The 15,476-nt window shown below is 45.7% G+C and overlaps 1 protein-coding gene across 1 annotated transcript in view; it reads right to left on the bottom strand.

Annotated features, from left to right (window-relative positions):
• The window catches only part of LOC135806245 (uncharacterized), a 32,484-nt gene that overhangs the window by 16,527 nt on the left and 481 nt on the right, over positions 1–15,476 (bottom strand). The window contains exons 2-8 of the mRNA XM_065320406.1: positions 12,254–12,517; positions 11,809–11,854; positions 9,739–9,808; positions 6,148–6,449; positions 5,395–5,521; positions 3,287–3,376; positions 1,065–1,241 (exon numbers count right to left, since the gene is read on the bottom strand). Coding sequence (XP_065176478.1) covers positions 1,065–1,241; positions 3,287–3,376; positions 5,395–5,521; positions 6,148–6,449; positions 9,739–9,808; positions 11,809–11,854; positions 12,254–12,517 — 1,076 coding nt within the window. The remainder of the gene's footprint in view (positions 1–1,064; positions 1,242–3,286; positions 3,377–5,394; positions 5,522–6,147; positions 6,450–9,738; positions 9,809–11,808; positions 11,855–12,253; positions 12,518–15,476) is intronic.

Here is a 15,476-nt window from a genome sequence, read left to right as displayed (position 1 = left end):
CTGGATAAGGGGGTGAGAACTTACCGTATTATCCCCAATAAATGCACAGTATGGACTCGGATGGAGATTGTTTAGTAACTGGTGGTGTTAGTGGACATTATAGCGTAACTTGTACAGTTTTTGTTGTTGTAGTTTCTTGGTCCTTTTTTCTTTACTACTTGTATAATTATAATTATTATGTACAGTACTTTTATTTTTTCTAAGGTGGTCAGACCTGTACTACTATAGGAGACTGTACTAGTATTGGAGACGTGAACTTTTATTGTGTCTGGAAAAATTGATTGCCTGGATTGGGTGGTAAACAACTCGTGATAATGATGCTGTAAGGCTGTAAATATATCCAACCATGGTAAGAATCAGTGTACAAAGACACAAAGATGATAAACGGGTAAGAAAAACGAAGTAAGATGGATTATTACAGTATTTTTTGATGTAAGGGTGTTTAATCCTGACGCTTCTTCCTATGCGCCCAGAAGCCTGGACACACTCTTCCGGCAACATGAGGGCGCTAAGAGACTTCAATATCAGGAGAGAGTAGTGAATGTTGAGCGTGGTGCCTTTGCACCTTTAGTGTTTTCCGTGAATGGGGCAGCTGCGCCGGCATCCACGGACTTCCTCAGGCGCCTTTGCCTGCTCACATCTCAATCTTAGGGAGGTAGCTATTCGTTGTTGATGGGATACTATCGCTGTCGGGTGTCTTTCGCGCTGCTACGTTCCGCTGTATTGTGTGTCAGGGGTGCTCGGTCGGCCCGTCACCGTCCAGTTCACATGCTTCGTGAGTTGGCGATGGTGGAGGGTCGGGTTCCCCTGGCATGATTAGTGCTGCACCGAGCTTGTTTTGTGTGAAAGTATATATTCTTATACTTCAAGTATTACAAAATAATTGAGAGGCTTTGAATCGTTTTATCAAAATCGAATTATTTGCCGGGTTGGAAGGTGGGACTATTATAGTACCTGTACCCCAGTAATGCCCATCACATCATTCCGGCATGTACTATTATTAGAGACGTGTCCTTTCTATATTTTTGATCCACACTCAACATGTACTACAATTGGAGACGTACTAGTATAGGAAGCGCGGGCGCGTAATGGGCAAAATACGGTACACTTTTCCGCCTCTGGCAACTTCTCCTGCTGGAAGGCTTGCTTGATCAACTTCACCTGCTGGAAGGCTTGCTTGATCAACTCGACAAGCTGCTGTCGAGCAGCACTGTCTGCATTGCTGTACACAGCTCTGGCTCCTGGACACATGCAAGGCAACAAACAGTACAAACAGTACATCCAATACATGGGAATCTAGGCCACAGTCACGCGGCAACAGGCGGCTTGTTCAGTTGTCTGCACGGGTGCACACAGGCGAAGACAGGGAGAGAGAGAGAAAGAGAGAGAGAGAAAGAGAGAAAGACAGAGAGACAGACAGAGAGAGAGACAGACAGACAGACACCATGTACCATGTGTAAACGCCCGTCGCAAGAGAAGCACGCAAATCTGCAAATGCACTGGATGTGCACCCACAGATTTTCTCTTTATAGCAACGATAGCGGATCTGATTCTGATTGAAACAGATCAAGACAAGCGCCAGATAACTGTCTAATCCACACAACTGGCGAAGCCATGTGAATCGACCCCCCAATGCACACCTTGTCTACACCACACGGAGTACATCGGAATAGGACGGCCAAGACAGTTACCTATGCACACCCTACACTTGCTGGGGTAACCAGTATAGACATCACGCTGCTTTGATAAAAGCAGACACCAGATGCACTGGTACCTTGAAGTATTGGAGTTATTTTACCAACCAGCCTCGGCAACTGGGTACTGGGAACCCAGGGCCAACAGACGTACCAACAACCTCAGCCATGAAAGCTATATAGTAACGACACACTGGATTGTGGAGCCGAAACTAGTCCAACTTCCAAAAATGCTTTGGCAAGAGGGTAGCCTTCCGACAGGTTGGCAGACAGACACACACACACACACACGCAGGGGATGTCAGTCCATTTATGCAGTCCATGCTCTCTTTCCACGCACACACACACATACCTACATGCACGCCCACACACACACACACACACACACACCATGACCATTTGACGCCCATCCCCAGAGGTGATGATAGCGATGCTACAGCAGAAGCCATAGCAACTTGTGCAAACACATACATACACAATAATACATATACACATACATACACATACACGCGCACGCGCGCGCGCGGGTTAACGAGGGGTTGAGCAGCATTATCCAAGATCTTTGAAATGAATACATGTAGCAGGAATTCACTTTGAAAATAAATTCAGACTTCTTACCTGCTCCTCCCCTAATCAATCATCAAATTCGTTTCTACCAAACGGTCAATTTCTGATATTTCAGAAAAATTGCCGCTATCAGGTTTGCAATGGCGTGCAAGCTCGAGCATGAGCAGTTAAATATGATATACTATAGTGCTATGCTATCAAGCTTACTAGTGACTTAGAACTTCAGATTGCTTTTCACAAGCGACATTTCAAAAGTTTTTCCAAGCAGTCTGTCAAGCCGTTTCGTCGGGTGGAATACAGGCAAAAAGCAACGCTACTGTTCTTTGCTGTACTGGCTGATCATCTCGCTGCTCTCTGCTCTCGAAAACGTTGGCTATGAAGAGCCTGAAGTTTCTCCTCTACCTAAGCGCGATAGCATTTTTGTCTCTGCGGAAACTTTTTACGTAGTGCTGCGCTACATCTTATTTTCTTCATCAGGAAAATGTTAAGGACTGTACCCTGGTACAGCACTCCAGTGGTTTTCTTTCGAGCTGCCATTCAAGCAACATGGCACACAACATTGGTGAGGTGTGCCCCAGGAAAGAAGCCAAAGTGCCCGAAGCGAGAATGCAGACGGGCAATATCCTGAAGACAATCCCAAAGACGATTCTCAGCTCCAAAGCATATCTCAAACTTCATTATCCTGCATGAAACCGCAGATACCAGTAGCACACCTTTCACTACCAACGCCCCTACAAGGCCTGGTGCGTACGGAATGATGCAATCACAATCGGCCAATTACACTCATCACTGTCACACATGTCCGAGTACACACAAGTATGCTAAAGAGGACACGTGTAAATATGATACGCAGCTAGGGTACTCTGACTTTGATGCTTTGAGAGCCGATTTAAAACATGCTTTGTTGTTCACTGGGATCATTCACTGCGGTCGATCCACCTCACTCTGAGCTCCGCTGATGAGAGCCAAGAAGGCCGAAGCAGCTAGCTGTTCCGAGACTGAGTGCATACAGTAATGTAACATACCTGCGGAAAAAGGAATCGAGTAGTCCACAAAGTTGCATTCATATACGTCAAGCACATCCACTTTCCTAGGCTGGCAGCGGTAGCTGTTGACTGCCAAGCATAGAACATGACACAAGAATACAATCACTTATAAATGCCGACGCCTGGTCACACAAGATGCCCACGGTCAGAATAGAAACAAGTTGAAGTGCCTTCTGTACTGATACAAAATAACAAAATACAGTAGCCCACTCATCGTGCACACCAACTCTCAATGCATTTCTTGCAGTACTGCCAAGACTGTAGAATGTACGTGTGTGTGTGTGTGTGCCAGCTAGTTCGGTTGGTGGGTACGCTTATGCCGGATAGTGTTGGGTCTGTTGCCAACGGGCTCGGCTGCTTGAAGGTGTCATGTTGTACCTACCACCTTTGTTGGTTTCAGGGTTCATATACTTTCTATTTGAAGTATACATACCTGTTAACCATGGACTACTTCTGGCTAGATTAACTCTTGTGTAATCATGGTGCTAGTGAAGCTTGAATCAGATCCACTCTGATTTAGCCACCCACACTAGTAGCAAGTATTACCTTCACTGGGGGCAGGGGTAACTGCAGTTGGATCCCGGGACGGATACCCTGATGCCGTCAATCCTTTTTCTGCACCTTGTCCTCACCCACTTGCTGAGGTGTGGTGAGCCCATAAGTAGTGACTTTACTCCCTCGCACCCAGACGCTGATTTTTTGGAAACAAGTTTCTATACTTCCGATGGGAGAATCCGACATGGCAGTGCATTTCGGCGTGGCCAGGTCAAATTGTAGAATATCGCATCGAGTGAATTGCTTTATCTGAGAGAGGAGATGTTCGTGCCCTTGAGACCCGAAGTCCCGTTTCCATACGACAAAATTTAGGAGCTCTGCGCTCAGCGCCTTTTCAGGGTATGAATTTCGGGTTGTTCTGGTCGGGTCGCAGCGTCGCGGACTATTCCATCGTCTTCAGCGTCGAAAAACTACTGGCCATGTGAAATTACAAGGCGGTGAGACGCTTTCGTCTTCCTCTACGAGCGAATTTGTTCTGCGCCAGCATACCAAAGTATGCAATTTCGTACGCGCAGTTCGAGTGACGAGGCGTGTGCACTGTACACTGTACTGCCTGCACCGACCGTGCGGTCGTTCTCGATTCTCCCATCACGCCCATTCATTTCTGTTTCCAGCGAAAGTCCAACTTGGCGCACTTCAAATCACTATAACTCGAGAATGGCTGGGCCGATTTGAACAATACTTGCAGATTTCCTATGTACTACGCCTGGGAGAATCGAATGAGACCAAAATCGAAGCGATCGGAGCAAGTTTTGGAAATTGGGTGTAGTCACTACCATAAGTGGGATCATTTTCAAGTCCACCCAGAGTTTTGGGGATTTCAGGGGCTGTCGACCGTTGCGCGGTTCAATAGCCAATTGAGTCATCTTTCCAAGATTCCTTTTGAGTCTCTCTCCCCTCTCCCGGGGAGACCCACGTGACCAGTTTTGGCAGTGAACAACAAGTACAAGTGTGTGTGTGTGTGTGTGTGTGTGTGTGTGTGTGTGTGTGTGTGTGTGTGTGTGTGTGTGTGTGTGTGTGTGTGTGTGTGTGTGTGTGTGTGTGTGTGTGTGTGTGTGTGTGTGTGTGTGTGTGTGTGTGTGTGTGTGTGTGTGTGTGTGTGTGTGTATGTGTGTATGGGTGTGTGTATGGGTGTGTGGGTGGTGTGAAGTATCATGACTCCAGACAGCGCACACGCCAACAATGCAGCATGCACGCGCATGTGCTGGTACAGTGAAAGTGCACTGAACTCAAGCTATGGCATTCACAAAGACACACTATGTCTTGTCTTTGCTAGTTGGCATTTGTTGGTGATAGTCACTCACACACCATTGCATAGTGGCAAGGAGTGCCTATAGCTCTATCATACAAACAAAGTTGGGAGAAATGAGAGTCATGATATTAGAGGTCGTCCATGATAAAGAATGGGCACTGGAATGTTCACAGCAATCATCACCGCAGCACAAGTAGCCGCGTGCACATCGCACAGCAGTGACCATATCGTTAATTTAAAAAATGTCTACAAAACATCACTATAATCATTGGCAACCTACAGTGAACTGCGCCATAAGGCGTCCTGGGAATCCAAACATAGGTCATCAGGCAACCTAGATCTCCGAGCTCATACTTGTTGTGTGCTGATGATGGCATCTGCCACCAACCTAGCTTGTCTGGGATGTTCTGCGATGAAGAAACACATGAAAGATAACATCGGGAAATGAGCAGAACACACCACATCGCTGCACATAATGACCTCTAGGTAGTTTTAAATAATTATCTCTATCCTTCGAAAACATGGATGTGGCAAATGGGATTTCGGCATTTGGACTCTGGTTGGTGGGTCTGATCTATCCTCCCCCACCGTTTAGAAACCGCATTTGATCATGGGGTGGTGGCGTCTCACTGCAGCGGAAAGGTGGCTCTTGACCCGCCCTGTACGCGAACACGTGGATATTTTTAGCTGAGAGTGACTGGCTGAACGATAAGGCAGTTGTACATGTACATGTACAGGCTTCACTCCGAGCTGATATAAGAATGTTTTGTCTCAAATTCTCAAATCACATTGTCTCGAAGAACTTTGCAACTTCCCTCTAGATGGCAACAGTTTGTTAAGTGTGATTGAGTTGCATGTACACATCATCTTTTCTAGACGTGAAAATACGGAAGTGAACAAATTCCAGGCTCGCTTGCTTCAGAAATCCCACAAGCAGTCATGTCCCAAGAACTCCGAATTGAGTAATGATCCAACTCAGCATCCAAGCATCCGGGAAATCGGCCTAAGCGACATCCTAGACGTCCAACCTTACCTTGAATGAGCTAAAGTCGTTGTCTGACTTCCAGCCCATCTCTCCAATAATCCAATGAAGCAAAACTGTCATAGCATGATGGGAGGAGGTAACTCCGGCAGAGTCGTACAGAGAAGAGAGACGCTCCAATCCAGATGGAGACACACCCGTAGCTTCTGTTGTGTAATTCGCTGAACAAGCAAAGTTAGTGGCTGCAGCTGTGTCCTGTTTGGGCTGATTGACGGTAGTCGGTGCATAAGAGACGCGGCGGGGTATATCCATAGATGCTTCTGCTCCTGTTTGTTTAGCTAGGTGACTGACATCTAGAAAGATTGAGAAAGATTGGAAGAGAGAGAGAGAGAGAGAGAGAGAGAGAGAGAGAGAGAGAGAGAGAGAGAGAGAGAGAGAGAGAGAGAGAGAGAGAGAGAGAGAGAGAGAGAGAGAGAGAGAGAGAGAGAGAGAGAGAGAGAGAGATAGAGATAGAGAGATAGATAGATAGAGAGAGAGATCGAGAGATCGAGAGAGAGATCGAGAGAGATAGAGATAGATAGATAGATAGATAGATAGATAGATAGAGAGATAGAGAGATAGATAGATAGAGAGAGAGAGAGAGAGAGAGAGAGAGAGAGAGAGAGAGAGAGAGATGCTGGCACATAGAGCCTACCAACAAAAGCCCCTACAGTACTGTCGGTCGCCGAAGAACTGGGGAGTCAGCCTTGTAGCCTAGACCGTTCTTATTCTCATGTATTACAGTCTATGCACAGTTGAGTCACCGTGTATACGTTGGTATGCTGTGCTTGGTGAAATTCTAGCCTGGTCGTTCTTCGGCGCCCGAAAATACTGCATTCATGAAACAATGGACACCAGGGTCTTCAGCTACAGTGCTGCTTTGGGAACAGCCGTTAGGTCGCCCTTTGGCCATAGAGGAAGCAAGAACTGTATCTTGCAGACATTTTCGGTTTTACACATGACAGCACGCTCAAGTCCTCACCTGCTTCTTTTTGTAAGCAGCCTGAAGTCCTGAAGATACGCATGTACAATAATTATAGTAGTATGGGGAAGACTGCTATTGCCACAAAGGAAAGTCAATGTGCACATAAGGACGTACATCACCAGTGCACTATCAATTTAGTATCAAGTGATATCTGTTCAATAACAACGCTCCTAGACAATGGACTTCTTGTGACACTGAGATGATGCTTCACGACAAGAGTACATAACCCCAAGAGTGTGCAACTCTGATCTCTACGGGTGCCCTGCGTGGCGTGCTGCCTTCATTATGTAGTGAAATGACGATCAAGCTGCCTGGATTTGAGTTTTCCTACGGTTTAGCCTCAACCATTTCACGCGCAATGTGGTAAGTTCAAAGGCACAGATCCCATATGCAGAGTTGCATACTCTTGGGGTTACACACATTTGAAAGAAGGAATCAAAGTGTTTCTGCTGTAACTCTGAGTTTCACTGTTTTACCGATCATCAGACAGCAACTTGACTACAATTTTCTGAAGATGTGATTGATATAGGCTGCAGCAAGATTGGATACTCTTGGGGTTACCCGTATGTACTCTTGATCATGGACATGAGTTTGTTGCCTCGCCTAGTTCGACTCACTACAATGTGGAGGATTTCATAATAAAATATTGCGACAGAGCTTTCGGCCATACTCCAATTTCTACATCCTCAACCCGTCACCACCATGCACACTTAGCCGAACCAATGCACGAAGCATAATACACCAGCACAGCAAGGACACTTCCGTTGATAGATACTTTGTACGCCTCTATAATGTCATTATTATAATAATCAGGGGGGTTGGAAGGTATTCTAGTGTGGTACGGTCAGCCATCTGAAGTACAATTTACTCGTGTGGGAGGGGTTGCTGAGCCGACATGTTTGGAAATTTAGAGCCCAGATCAGTGTACCGTACAGGCAATATATGTTGCCGCGTAACGCGTACCGCAGGGGGGTGCGGCGTAACGCGCGACCAGGCTAGTGCGACAAATTTTCGTTGAGTTCGTAACGCGCGTCCGGCGGGGTGCGGCGATCTTTTCATTGCAGTTTGCACTGCAAAAAAAGGCTGAAAACTGTGAAAGTACGTGTACCGCGTGGTGAAAAGTTCAAAACTGGACGCAGCAGGAAGTCCTGACACTCGAAGGCGCATCATTCAGTGGTTGGCGATCTCAATGGTTTCTTCTTTCCCGAGGTCGTTTTGCGAAGAAGAGCAATGTGTTTACCAGTTTCCTTGTGACAGTGCAGAAGTCTCTATTCGCCTTCGGCGTGAAGAAAATCACGCCCAAGCATCATTCAGTGGTTGGCAATCTCAATGGTTTCTTCTTTCCCGAGGTCGTTTTGCGAAGAAGAGCGATGTGTTTACCAGTTTCCTTGTGACAATGCAGAAGTCTCTATTCGATGACTAATGATAGCCACGGTGACTTTGTAATATGTTGTACACTCATTAACTGTGTGAGTGACAGTAGTTTTTGGAGGAAGCGCTCTTCCCCTATGTCACTTTCCTTTTGATGATCTTTTTGTGAACAGATCACTCTGATAGTTAAAATATACAGTCTTCTATTGATATCGTTGTCGCCCTTTGCCGTCGGGTTTGTAACAGTTGGATAGCAACTGAATTTCTGTGCCTTCAATGTGGATGAAAAGAAAAAATGATGCGGCAAAAGCAAAAAAATGATGCGGCAATAGCAAAAAAAGGACTGCGGCAATATAGAAACCTGTGTAACGGCTCCTGTGCGACTTTGCATGTAACGCCCTGCGTGCGGCAAACATGTGCCAATGTAACGCTTCATGGCCTCACTACGGCAACATATATTGCCAGTACGGTATTTTATTGATTCATAGGGTACCTGGGGCAAAAGTGCTACAGTCAATACCGTTCAATACCGTAGTGACCGTACCGTGTCCGACGCCCCTGTAGTTATTATTATAAAATGAACACCATTCATAAGTGTAATAAACCGTATTTATGTATACAATAAATGAGGAGGCCGAGGGTTTATGACCAATAAAAACTATTATAAAAACCGAGGTCCCCCGAGGTTTTTATAATTAGTTTTTATTGGTCATAAACCCAAGGCCGGAGCATTTATTGTATTTAGAATCAACCAGTAAAAACTCCTACTCAATCTCCAACAACAAAATTAGCGGACAGCTGTTATTTGTGTTGCTATGACAACCCGTGTGCTGGACGAGTATTTGTTGTCATTGGTTCAATTTCTTTTAGTCTTCATAGGCTATCAGATCATTTTCCTTATTCGGTCTATTTATAACCAGTATCTATAATGAGAGTGTGGTCTGTCTCCATGGTTACCGGTGTTCATTTCATAACTATAGCCACTGCTCCTTGTTAGACCTTATCTGGAAGGCCCATTCTTGCATATTCCAACAGCAGCCAAGGGAGCTAGCTCTCTTGGTTATGTGGACTGGGTCCGATCCTAAAAAGCTGTTTTTATGAACTGTTTTTATGAACTGTTTTTATTGGATAGGATATGATTATGTTCAATAAACGAGGTTTGTGTCAATGGGAGATTGACTTGGAGTTTTTACGAGTTGATTCTAAGATTTGACAAAAGCAGCCTAAAGACATGCCTAACATAGTACCTTCACTCAAAATGTCCAATGCTTGGTCAAAGTCGTTACCGCTAGCAGAGAGGGCAACACTTGCTCGTTGCTGGCGGAAGCACAAACAAACAATTATCATGAAGATCGCATTCCCCAGATTTGGCTCAGCAGCCAGTCACTGCTGCAGCGGTGGTCGGGGTAATGGTGGCTTAGCGTGTGCGCTAGCCCCTGGTAACATGGAACATTTACCACTCATACCTAGTCTGATGATCATGCATTCTCTGATTGTGATGCCATGCTATATATACGTGCGCATCCCGCGCACCACTCTCCCACGCGTGCTGTTTAAATCAGTCTTTGTCTTGTTTTGCAGAAAACTCCTTTGTCACTTGTGTTTTCCGATGCCTTGAGTGTTCACTAGTTTGTCTGTCAGTTGTCATTTTCCCCTTTCCTCCCAACCCCATTCGGCTGCAGATCACTATCTCTCCGTAACTCTCACCATAATTTCCTCAATCACATTGTCAGTACAGCTCTGTCAATATACGTATAACGGGTGAGCGCAATCTATCTCCGCAGCTAGCTTATTTCAATCACTACTGGTCACAGCTCCTGCTCAAGGCAGGCCGGCCAGTCTCTTCTTCGCACTCTGTGTGCTCCAGGTCACAGCTCATGCGCAGAGCAGGCCGAGCTGTCTCTTATTCTCTCTCACATTATGTGTGCTCCGGGTCACAGCTCCAGCGCACAGCAGGCCGACCTGTCTTTCTCTTACACTCGAGTCACAGCTCCTGCCTAACTGCAGGCTGACTTGTGCATACCAGCTGGTCCCTCCAACATCCCTGACATGCCAACCAGACAACAATGTGTTCTGAGCCTGTTGCATTCCTGAGGCAGTGTGTGGAGAGTGTGTTTTTTCATCACATGTGTGCATGTTCCCTGCGTTCAGTCATCTTTTGTTTCGTACATGTAGCAATTTCAAATCTTACAACCGCGCATACCGTGTACAAGCACACCATGTACAGCTGATGTACTGCGGGTGAAATAGGTGTTTTCCTGTCATTTGCCCTCAAGCATTACACAATGATCCCTGCACATCACGTTTGATTGTCAATTCTGTTTCATGAAGTGTTTCAAGAAAAACAGGGACTCGTGGCCTGGCACAAAAAGATATACGTACGCGGCAAATGAGAGTTGGGCACGTGTGGCATTGGGTATGATTTAAAAAAAAGTTTCTAACATCACCTTTTAGAAATTGTTTTAACAAAACGAAAAGTTTTAGTATTTTTCAGCACCCACCCGCCCACCTACCTTTTATGCAGGTACAGTCAGACCTCGCTTTTAAATCCGGATAGGCGAGGTAACCGGATAACTGAACACACATACTGTATATGCATGTGGCATGTCAAAAGCAGTGACATCATACATACATACATGTAGACGGGTCCTATGCAGTACAACTAGCGTGCCCAGTATGTAAAACAAGCGAGCAGGTCAAGGACCTCATTTGCTTGTACAACTCATTGATACTAGCTTCTGCAGGCGCTAGCCAGCCACATGCAACCGGATACGACGAAGCATTTCGTACACATTTTAAATAGTTTGTACACAAAATCACGCACCAGTATGCGGATCGCGAGGTCCGGTTATGTTGTATGCATAACATATGCTGCACATCGGTAACCAGCGATTTTCTTCCGGATGGCGAGGGATCCGGATAAACGAGGACCGGATAAACGAGGTCTGACTGTAAAATGAATTCCAATAAAATATTGATGTCAATTTTCGACACCCAGAAGTAACTGGGCATTCTCCATCTGCATTCAACAATTATTTTTAAAACGAAACTCCTTCAAACCCACCCACCGCGAAGCGAAAACTTTTCGTTTTGAAAATAGTTCAAAATACTATTGGTAACCTTGGACGGCCCCTTACTCCTAATATAAGGTGCTACAACTGACAGCAAATATACTTGAGGTGGTGGTATTCCATGCCTTGCTATGTGACTTGGGAGTCTGAAAACTAACAATCTGTATCCTGGTTACGACAGCATAGATTTATTCTTGATTCGTTATAAGCCTTTAATCCGCTCTTGGCAGTACATGTATACAGTACCTCATCAAATCCCATGTCAACAAGTTGCACCAGCATCACCGCAGAGCTGCAATGGACAAATGGAAAAGGACACAGATGAAATTACCATTTTCTTTAGGTTTCAAAGTGGGACGACAAAGACTGGGCATATTCAGTCGAAACTTGACATTGAATGTATGAATGGTCGCTGAAACTGACAATGCGGCGGCTGGCCATGGGGAAGAGAGAGAGAGAGAGAGAGAGAGAGAGAGAGAGAGAGAGAGAGAGAGAGAGAGAGAGAGAGAGAGAGAGAGAGAGAGAGAGAGAGAGAGAGAGAGAGAGAGAGAGAGAGAGAGAGAGAGAGAGAGAGAGAGAGAGAGAGAGAGAGAGAGAGAGAGAGAGAGAGAGAGAGAGAGAGAGGGGGGGGGGGGAGAGGGAGGGAGAGGCCATGGCCACGGTCCATTTCAGGTGATGACATGCCACCAACCTCTCCGTTAGATATGAAGCCGCGACTGGCGCTGATGCTGCTGTAGCATAAGCACCACTGTGCACTGTATTTTCCGGTTGGACATGCTGTCGCTCTTCTCGTCGCTCCTGCTGTGTATGTGCTGCTGCTGCAGCTGCTGGTAGTGATGTGCGCGGAATCAAGCGAATCAAATCACCATGCACAATGCCAAGGCTGGAGAGTGGAGTAGTGTCATCATCAGGTGACGATGGTAATGGCTCCTTGCCGTTCAGTGATAAACAGAATCTAGAGAATACACATACACGTGCACCCAGTCCCCACATCACACACACACACACACACACACACACACACACACACACACACACACACACACACACACACACACACACACACACACACACACACACACACACACAAACACACACACACACACACACCATGTACCATGTATACGCCCGTCGCAAGAGAAGCACGCAAATCTGCAAATGCGCTGGATGTGCACCCACAGATTTTCTCTTTATAGCAACGATAGCGGATCTGATTCTGATTGAAACAGATCAAGACAAGCGCCAGATAACTGTCTAATCCACACAACCGGCAAAGCCATTTGAATCGACCCCCCCCCCCCCCCCCCATGCACACCTGGTCTACACCACACGGAGTACATCGGAATAGGACGGCCAAGACAGTTACCTATGCACACCCTACACTTGCTGGGGTAACCGGTATAGACAGCACGCTGCTTTGATAAAAGCAGACACTAGATGCACTGGTACCTTGAAGTGAAATTGGAGTTATTTTACCAACCAGCCTCGGCACACACACACACACACAAACACACATAAGCATGAACACACACAGTCACACATGCACAGCTACAGTAGACTCGTACGCCCAAGAACGTGGCGCCCAAGAACGTCCAGGCTGGAAATCTAAGAACGCCCCAGTCTGGATTTAAGAACGAACTCCAAGATTTTTAAGAACGCGACATTTTTTGGTATTGCACGTTTTGCAAGCAGATTGCACCTTCATGATCTTGTCCGAGTACACGAAAAACAAGTCCGCAACCACAAACTCTTGTCGGGTCCTCGCGAAAACATCACCCAGTGCAGCGCTACATACTACACGTGCATGTAAAGTGTACAACCGATACATGTAGCGCAAAGTGCATTGTACATGAGCGTCACGGGTCATGTTGGACGCGTAAGAACGCGAAATAAGAACGTAGCCTGGGGCGCTGAAAAATAAGAACTTTGCTAGGCTGGCCCTATGAAACCGCGTTCTTGGGCGTATGAGTCTACTGTAGGATACACAGGTGCATACACAATACACAAACTGCATGACTTAAAAAAAGTCTTTATTGTACTGACGAACAATTTGCATGATAATGTGTCGGTGGCACTGAGCTACCGTATTTCCGAAAATAAAAGGCCGTCCTCGTATACAACGCCTTCCTCGTATACAAGGCCGGGGCAGGGGGCGATTGAAAAAATAAAAGACCGTCTCCGATTAGAAGATCGGACCTACTATATGAGTATTTGTTCTTGTGTTAAAAATAGAAGACCGTGCTCAAACTGTGGGAAAAAATAGAAGACCGTGCTCAAACTGTGTAGAAGAAAATTGAAGAACGGGGGTAAAACTGTGTGGCGAGAAATAGAAGACCGGGGGTCAAACTGGGTTGAAAGAATAAAAGACCGTCCTCGAATACAAGACCGTCCTCGAATACAAGACCGTCCTCGATTATAAGGCCGGGTTAGGACGAGGTTGAAAAAATAGTAGACCGGCCTACTATTTGTGGAAATACGGTATGTTACAAGGTTATGGCTTAGAGCTCAATATAACTGATGATAGTCAAACACGAACAACCCACAGTTGCTGCAAGTATGAGTGTGGGCAGGCATAAAGAGACAAACTTGGAGCAACGCAAACAAGGTCTTTTGAAATAAAATGACGACGAGGAGATACGCACAAGCTAAGAGAAGATATAATTCAATTGAAGCTATACTAAGTAGTTATGAGCTGTGCCATCACCACACGTGCACGCACGCATGCACCCGCCTAACCGCTGCGGGACATGGCAGTCTACGTGGTTGAATGCAATGAACGTGGCACGAATCGTATGTGCCCGCACTTTCTGCTTGTAGCTTACTGGTTTACTCTAATTTCAGAAATTTTCGGTGCTTAATAATTTCGGTATGAGAGCAAAAGGCCAGGTTAGGTGAACAGAAATTTTCGGTACAGAGAAGCAGTTCCCTATTGGATTATGTGTGTTAGGGTTTGTTCGGTGTATTGAAATTTTAGGTATGAAATAGATGCACCGAAAGTACCGAAAATAAAAGTACACCGAAATTTTGTGAAATTACAGTAGCTTCCTGTGTGTAGGCGTATGCATATGAACCCTCGATGAAGCCGACTCGTGGGAATCCGGAAGTAGCTGTTGAGCCGTTTTCTGGTACAGTGGCATTTTTCGGTTTGGTGTAAGATTGTTTTTCTTCCTTTTACGCTGCTTGGGTCACTTCTTGATTTTTCTGCTCAAAGTGTTGACCCAGTGGTAGAGCTTCAATCATTGCTGTGTAGTGTTCAGAAATGTGAGGGGGCTAGGGATACGGCTAGCAACTACAGTCTGTCCACAAAAAGAATGCAGTGTATCTCATGAGAACTGAAAGTCATTCACTTTGTTTGCACTGGGCCAAGTCATATTTTTTGATACTTTTTTTTTAAAACGAAGAGCACTCTACATGTATTGTGCATCCACCTCAATTTTGGCTGTGTTGTTCACATTTCCCACTTGTGAAATATATGAAAAAAAGTCACACTGCATTCTTTTTGTGGACAGACTGTAGTGTTGGTGAGGTGCAAATTAAGAAATATCCACAGAAACCTCACTTGAGCTGGCAACCTGTGATGTGACAGGTGGGCCAAATCCCAGCAAGCAAAGAATTCAACTTGACTGAAATTATGTAAGGATGCCAAAGTTTGTAATCATGCACTCATGCAATAAAAGGCTCAAATGGTGCATCCTCCGCACCCCCCCCCCCCCCCCCCCCTTCTGAGGTTGGTCGCACTAGTGCAAAACCGACGCCAATATGTAATGTGAAACTGCTTATACCCGGTACCAAGAGTAAATAACCACATGCATGCGGCAAGTTGAGTGGTCAAAAATCAAAAATTGCTACACAATTGAGTTTGGTATTAGATAAACCTTGTTTTAGGTATGCTGTCAACCAATAATACAATTGAG

Source organism: Sycon ciliatum, chromosome 1 (assembly GCF_964019385.1).
Source record: "Sycon ciliatum chromosome 1, ocSycCili1.1, whole genome shotgun sequence".
NCBI lineage: Eukaryota > Metazoa > Porifera > Calcarea > Leucosolenida > Sycettidae > Sycon > Sycon ciliatum.
The sequence above is the reverse complement of the archived record's forward strand: the minus strand, read 5'-3'. Positions and strand labels throughout refer to the sequence as shown.